The sequence below is a fragment of the Perissodus microlepis genome, chromosome 3 (genome assembly GCF_051167445.1).
Source record: "Perissodus microlepis isolate ML-2025 ecotype Zambia chromosome 3, ASM5116744v1, whole genome shotgun sequence".
Lineage (NCBI taxonomy): Eukaryota > Metazoa > Chordata > Actinopteri > Cichliformes > Cichlidae > Perissodus > Perissodus microlepis.
In genome coordinates this window covers 195,867-203,416 of record NC_140463.1, presented here as the reverse complement: position 1 = coordinate 203,416, position 7,550 = coordinate 195,867, and the positions used below count along the sequence as shown (strand labels likewise).

Genomic DNA, 7,550 nt, shown 5'->3' with positions numbered 1-7,550 from the left:
AAAGTTTTTAATTAAATTGCTAAGCAGATAAGCTACTCAGAAACACCACTGTGTTTGAGCAGGAACAGGAAGTGATACTCTACCACAGAGCGAGCGAACACCAAGTGACAGCGCCACCAAGAGCAAAACACAAGCTGGTAAAGAAGGCTCAGCAGCTTCTGTATTTCCTGAGGAGGCTGAGGAAATTTGGTATGTTAGCCAAGATCCTCAGCAGGTTCTACAGCTGCACTGTGGAGAGCACCCTGACCAGCTGCATCACTGCATGGTACGGCAGCACTACTGCTATGGAGCGCAAACGCCTGCAGAAGGATGCAGTCACGCTGGAGAAGGATGAAGGAGTCTGACCTGAGCCAGTGTTTGACATGAACACATCAGCACTGCTGTCAGTGAGCCTAATGACAGCCGTTAGCATCATTTCAGTGTTTCAGTCATAAAAACCCTTCCTGTCACTGTGGTGGTCACAGTAACATCATGCAGTTTGTGTTTTGACCTCCAGAGGGCGACAAATCAGCACAGACAGAGAGCTCCATTCAAACTTTGCTGCCATCAGTAATAATTCTTCAAATATAATCATCAGTGTTTGAGCAGTTATGATATCAGGGACAATCTAGACATGTGTGACAATACTGAACATGTCACATGACACACCTTAAACATCATGTGATCCACTCTCAGTCTGCACTTTCATTCATGACTTCAACAGGTTGAAATGAGCTTTGAAGAAACATTCAGTGAAATAAATCTTTCATGGATTCATGTGAGCAGCAGATGAACTTTGTACCAACAACATCTTCAATAACAGAGTCTGAATGAAGCTCAGGTGTTGATGCTGCTCACTGATTGGACGGTTGGTTTCAGCTCTGCTCTCAGTCTTTACTGCACAGGTGAAGGTAGAAAGTGTGACTGGATCTATAGACTGGAAACAGAGAAACATGCTGAACATTTGAAGCTTTGCAGCAGAAATGTTCATGTTACAAATACAGCAGAGCTGATCTGGGATCAGTGTGTTCACACCTGCAGCTGCAACAAGGTTTCATGTCTCCACACGTCAGCATGTGAACTTTACTCTGACTCAGTCTGAGCAGTCAGACGGCATATTTTTAAAGTTAACACATCAGCACACACAGAGCTGAGCCCCTCCCACCTGTGCTGAGTTTCAGGTGGAGCCCCGCCTCCTTCCAGGAAGCAGCTCACCTGTGTGTCCGTGTTTAGTGTCCAGGTGTGGAGTGGAGCTTGTTGTTGGTGTGTGAAGAAACTGTCAGTTTGCTTTGTTTCCTCCTTTAACAGTTTGTCTTTAGGAACTTTACTGTTTGTTCAGCTCATGTTTGATTTCTTCACACAACAAACTGTGTGTGTTTGTATTTCCGGTCTCTCCATTAAAGTCAGTGTGTAATGTTTTCCTGGCTAACATCAGCTGTGTGCAGCTTAGTTCCAGCACAAATCTGCCGCTCCATAGTTCACGGTAACGGACTCACAGCTGGACCAACGAGGCCGAGTGTGTCCGCCACTCTGAGCTACGTTCGTGTTTGTGTACTTGTAGTTTGTACTTTGAGTTCACTCAGAGCCCACAGAGGACGCAGCGTACGTGATGACGTCACAGCCCTTTACCTCCTTTACTGTCACTGTGATTAATATTTACACACGAGACACCTGCAGAGCTCTGATGCTAAGCTAGCTACACAGCATGCTAACACTAAGCTAACACTAAGCTAGCCAAGAACCCAGAGTGAGGTTAAAGCTGAGTAAACACTGACCCCAGACCAGCACCGTGATAAAGTGAGCTGCTGCTGCTGAACCTGAACAGGTAACAAAGTGATGAGCAGTCAGGCTGCAGGTTTCTACCTGTTCATGTTTCTGCAGTAGAATCACTTTGAAGTGTCTTTGTGCTGTTTCATCTTTGATTTGTGTTCATAAACACTCAGAGAAACATCACGTGACCTCATCAGGATCTGTGTTGGTGTGTGGGGCTGTACCTCAGCTTTATGTTGTTACATGCTCATTTGTTCATTTTACACAGTAACATCAAAGTAATGTTATGAGGAGTAATGAAGTAACGTACTCCATTACTTTTAAATAAAGTGTTTTGTGGAATAATAACTGTTTTGAGTAATGACCAACACTGATCACAACAAAGAGGAAATGCCTCCAACATGCACAAACATTTGACCCACAACATGCAGTTAATGTGCACAAATGTCTTTGATATGCTGCTCAGTGATGGTGGTGACTGTCAAAGCAGAGCTACTGAGAATCAATAAGTAATATCAATGATGGAATCAGAATCACTAAATTCTTCTCATCCCTGTCAGTATCATACATGTGCTGTATAATGTGATAAATGTAGAGGTGCTGGCTGTTCTCTCACTCTGCTGTGTAGCTGTAAAGGACGCCTCCCTGCCTTTGTCTCATTCATGACCTTTAATAGTCTCTTCTAACATGCAGAGATCTTGTGTGTGACCAGGGTCCAGCAGCAGAGTTGATGATTGATGGTCAGCAGCTGACTGACCTACTGGATGGAGGAAGCTTCTCATTACTAAATCAGTGTGTGTGCTGTTCTCTACAACCTTCATCTCTCCATTAAAGTCACACACAGCACTGTGCTGCTGTTTCCTGTCAAACTAATCTATTCTGTGTTTTTCTACGTTTAATAGAAAATGTGCTGTGTTCACTGACTCCATCCTCTCTGACTGTTACTGACACTCAGCACAGACACAGACTGGCCGCAGTGAAATGGAGTGCTGTGATTGGTCAGAATGTTAGTAACATCAGTCCCTGTTGAAGGGAGGCGGGCTGTGGACCCTCAGGCCCACAAACGCCTCCTTGTTTTTTCCTTCCGTCCTCGACATTGTTACTGACATAAAGCTGCTCTCTGCAGCCATGTTTGACCTTTGTAGGACTACAGTAATGGAGGATTTGGAGGCTGAACTCGGCTCTGTGACACTTTTTGTAGTGAACTGATGAAAGCTGCGTCTCAGATGGATGTTAGTCCAACACATCAGACACGACCTCTGCAGCTCTCAGTTGATGTGCACATGAATGATTTGTGTTTCCTCTGCAGGTGAAGGTAGAAAGTGTGTGTGTGAGCTGAATTGAGCAGCATGGATCAGTGTGAGGACAGAGAGGAGGGAGTCCCTCCCTCTAAAACCACTCTGTGTGGGGAACATGAGAGCCAGACCAAAGCTCAGAGGTGAGATGACCATCTCTAACTGTCCATGACTCTTCTCCATGTCACAGCTCAGCACTCACATCATTGCTCCATCATTATTCACAGGAACCCACCTGGACCTCCACCCAGCTCTGTGTCCTGTAAGAGTGACGGGTCTAAAGAGGACCTCATTGATTTTAAAGTCTCTGCTGCAGAGAGGTGAGCTGTTACAGTGTAAATAACTGTTTACCTCTGGGTGGCGCTCTGTTCTTACACTGTCAACACTAGTTTGGAGTTTTTCTTTTTGCTTATGCTCAGCCTGCAAACAAGTTTATTTTTGGAATGACGAAGGTAATCTGAGTTCTGTGGCTGCAAATGAAAAACACGTTTTTCTTCTCTAACAGGATCTACAAGAGAGCTGCTGAACCTGAACCTGGACGCAGGTGTTTTTCTGTCATGCCCATGACCTACAATCGTAGCAATGATTACATCTTTAGAAGAAACGCAGTCTCTGTAGCAGGGAGGTGAGCTGTTAGTAACATGAACTCTTTGATTAAACTGCTTGATGTTGTTGAATATAAACTGCAAACACGTCATTCCCTCAATCACATTTAAACTGTCTCTTTAAAACAAACCTTTGGTTTGCAAACAGCTGAAAATCTCCTTCAGCAAACAGGAAGTGATGCTCATGCTCATGTTTTCTTCATCAGTCATGCTGTGCTGGATGTTTGAGGAAGTTAGCGGTAAACTCAGTTAAGCATAGATATCACTTATACTCAAAACTCACCCATCAGTAATTACTTCTTAAATTACATTCAGTTTGAACCCTAGTTTTCATAGAAAACAACAGTAAGCTGCTGTCTGTCCTTAATACCAAGAAGACGGTTTTCTACCAGGAAATAAAATCATAAGACAGTTTCTAAAGAAATTAAATATCAGCTGTTTATCAAACCGGTTCACTACAGTCAATAATGCACAATCAGTGGATTGGTCTTTAAACACAAAGGAATCAAAGTTTGTCATAAGAACTGAACATCTTGTCTAAAGACCAAAGAGGAGAAACCATCCCCAACAATCTTCTCCCCATTTGTCCACCCTTAAAATCCACTCCACTAAATAAAACTGAAATAATCTTTCATGTTGCCTGTTGGATATCCGTTCTACTTAATGAACTGTTCAATAGGATTAGTTACCTTTGATGCTTGAACCAATCCAATTATCAGCTCCAGAAATTCATTAGCAGTTCCCAATAATACATTTTTTCAATTCTTTGCTTGCCCTGAAATAATAAAGTAAAAGATTTAATTGAAGACACAAGTCCAACGTCGTAGTATACACATTTATTTACACACAGACTCGCTGAGAGGCAGAATCCTGGTTACATTTGTGATGACACCACCTCATGTTAAAACCTTCTCTGGTTGTTAATGATCCTTTTATTAGGTTACACAGACAGAAAGGGTGTAACACAGATAGTGGAGCAAGTCCTATTTACATAAGCTCTCTCTTTCCAAACTAGTAATGTACAAAAATGTAAAATGTAAAAATATTTATCATTTATTTTTTATTAAAGCATTTACAGTTAAATAATATTATAAACAAAATTTATTCCAGTCCATTGAAAACATTTTAACGAATGACCGTTTGAGTTTAGATTCTAATCAAAAGATTAAAATATGCTCACAACAAAAATCAACTGACTTTCTACTGTAAGATAAAATGTACAATATTAGAGAGATAACAACAATCACTTGATCCACTATGAGCAGCACCTGGTGACAGTGGGAAGGAAAAACTACATTTTAACAGGAGGATAGTTCTAACAGAGCCAGGATCAGGGAGGAGAGTCTGAGGAGAGTAGAGAAAAGCTTCAGTGGAAAATGACTAACAGATGTATTTTTCTCTCTGTCTGTCAGAGCCGGAGAGAGTTCCTTGTGGTCTTCCTCTCCTCTAAGAAAGAAGGACTTTTCTGAAACAGAGTCCGGCTATGGATCCATGGGAAGTGTTCGGTCTCTGGGAAGTGTTCGGTCTCTGGGAAGTGCTCAGTCAATGGACTCTGTACCGTTCTTTGCTACAGAAACGTGAGTTATAACTAAGTTGTGAATGTGACATTCATGTGTTAAGTGTTAACTGCTCCCAAGTCTAAAATGTACAAAATAGATACACTATAAATATAGTTATAATTATAGAAGTTATAGTATATTATATATAAACATACCTGTCCGCTGGTTAATTACATAATCAGGTGGAGGCTGGGACTTCACAGCATACTCCTAACCTATTATATGATTGTGTTGTACATTGTTATATTTAGTGTGTTTTTATTTATATTTATAAAAAACATCAAGAAGTCACAAGCAAACAGAGAACACACAATGACACATGTTTATTCGTCAAAAGTATTTATTATTAAAACCAACATAACATTTTTTCAGCATTTTTAGACAAAAACAGAGTTTTCAAATTCATCCAGATTAGTGTAGACATATCCTTTGTCTTTAAGACATTCCTGCAGTTTAACTAATTGGTGTGTGTTACCTGGCTTCATGGACAGATAGAGTTGGGTGTCATCTGCATAGCAGTGAAAATGTATGCTTGTTAACTCCACCTTGATTTCCAGCGCTCTGTTCTGGGCCTCCTAATTGTTAACATGGATGGTTCTTTCTCAGGCACCTTTTTCCTCAGCTTTCCGAGGGTTTGTGTCACATTTTGCCTTCAGTGTGGTCTACTGAGAGGTTTGGCTATCATGCTTTTTCTTTAGACTTACCAGTTTTGGGTCACTCATTGACAGTCTTGGTCCAGAGATGTTGTTCCTAATTTGTAATGTACACTTTAGTCTCTGCTTTACTTTTGGTGTTTCTTTAAAACAATAACTTTCCACTGAAGTTGAGACTTCAGCTCATTTGCTTCAGGTACAACTTTTAAGCAGAACACTTTTTATATGGTCAGTATTTGAAAGAATAAATGTTCTGACCCAGACTAAGCAGGAAATGACTTTGTTACTGAGATGTCGTATTCCAGAATCAGGTTCTAAAATTTGCAAATGGATCTGAGACCTTTCCTTTCTTTATCATGAGCCAGAAAATGTGTTTTTAGTGGGTCTACAGTTTGCTTTAACACATTCTAAGCCAGCATGTGAAGATACAAAGACTAAGTGCTGAGTATACATCCTGAAACTAGCCAAAGGAGAAAAGATGTTTAGGGAGGGTGGGCTTAAAGGCAAGAAGCTAAAGCTTGTTTCAGGGGTCATTCCATCTGATCTGTTTTTCTTTATTTTTTTAACCTTTTCTCCACTACTATTTCCAATTGAATATTAAAAAGTATATATTATGTTCCAAAGTTAACTACAATGGCAATTTACCAGCTCCTCATTGGTTTCCATTTAGCTACTCTTATACTTATGTTTTTACTAGTGGGTTTTTCTCCTGACTTAAATCTATTTTGTTAGTTAACCATGAATTGTATTCTCCACTAACACTTTTTATAATGTTACTTTTACAGACTGAATCTCTGTAACCTGTCAGAGGGACACCATGAAGCTCTGTCCTCAGCTCTCAGCTCCCAGTCCTCCTGTCTGAGAGAGCTGGACCTGAGTAACTCTGACCTGCAGGATTCAGGACCAAAGTTTCTTTCTGATGGACTGAAGAGTCCACACTGTAAACTGAATATTCTCAGGTCAGATCAAACTATATGTACATATGTATGTATGCATGTATATCAACTGACAGAATGAAGAAAAAAACAGGATTAAATATTACTAAATGTAATAATGCCTCATTATACTTAAAGAAATGTGTTGGTTTTATTGTTTATCTGTTATTTTTCAGACTGAGTCACTGTAACCTCTCAGAGAAAGGCTATGAAGCTCTGTCCTCAGTTCTAAGCTCCCAGTCCTCTAGTCTGAGACAGCTGGACCTGAGTAACTGTGACCTGCAGGACTCAGGAGTGAAGCTTCTGTCTGTTGGAGTAAAGAGTCCCAACTGTACACTGGAAACTCTAAGGTCAGATTTAAAACCTTTCTGCTGATGATCACTTAAAAACGTTATATTGTTGAAATATGTCTGTGAAGGTTCTCAGTCATCCAGGTCATCGTAGTCAAAGGAGCTTGCAAAGAAAAGCGTCTGGACATCTTTAAGTTACTTGAAGACGTTTCACCTCTCATCTGAGAAGCTTCTTCAGTTCTAAGGTCAAATGGTGGGGAGTCCCAGATATAAACCTAGTGGGAGTTTCCCCCCAAAGAGGGACAAAGGACCCCCTGGTGATCCTCTACCTAATCACATGAGCCAAGGTGTGAAAGCGGGTGTGGGTCACAATCAGGCCCAGGATGTGAGTGGGCGTTAAGGCATCTGGGAAGGATCTCAGAACTGGATTTTAGATGTTAGGAAGTCCATAAATGCAGGGTATG

At 40.9% G+C, this 7,550-nt stretch overlaps 1 protein-coding gene across 2 annotated transcripts in view; it reads left to right on the top strand.

Annotated features, from left to right (window-relative positions):
• The first annotated feature begins 1,037 nt into the window (after positions 1 to 1,037).
• The window catches only part of LOC146389345 (uncharacterized), a 28,866-nt gene continuing 22,353 nt past the window's right edge, over positions 1,038 to 7,550 (top strand). Inside the window, exons 1-7 of one of the 2 annotated variants that reach the window (XM_084922910.1) lie at positions 1,038 to 3,064; positions 3,095 to 3,187; positions 3,272 to 3,364; positions 3,550 to 3,669; positions 5,062 to 5,226; positions 6,647 to 6,820; positions 6,973 to 7,146. In XM_084922910.1, the coding sequence (XP_084779036.1) occupies positions 3,099 to 3,187; positions 3,272 to 3,364; positions 3,550 to 3,669; positions 5,062 to 5,226; positions 6,647 to 6,820; positions 6,973 to 7,146 (815 nt within the window). In that variant the 5' untranslated portion in view covers positions 1,038 to 3,064; positions 3,095 to 3,098. The other variant, XM_084922908.1, reaches the window with a different exon arrangement.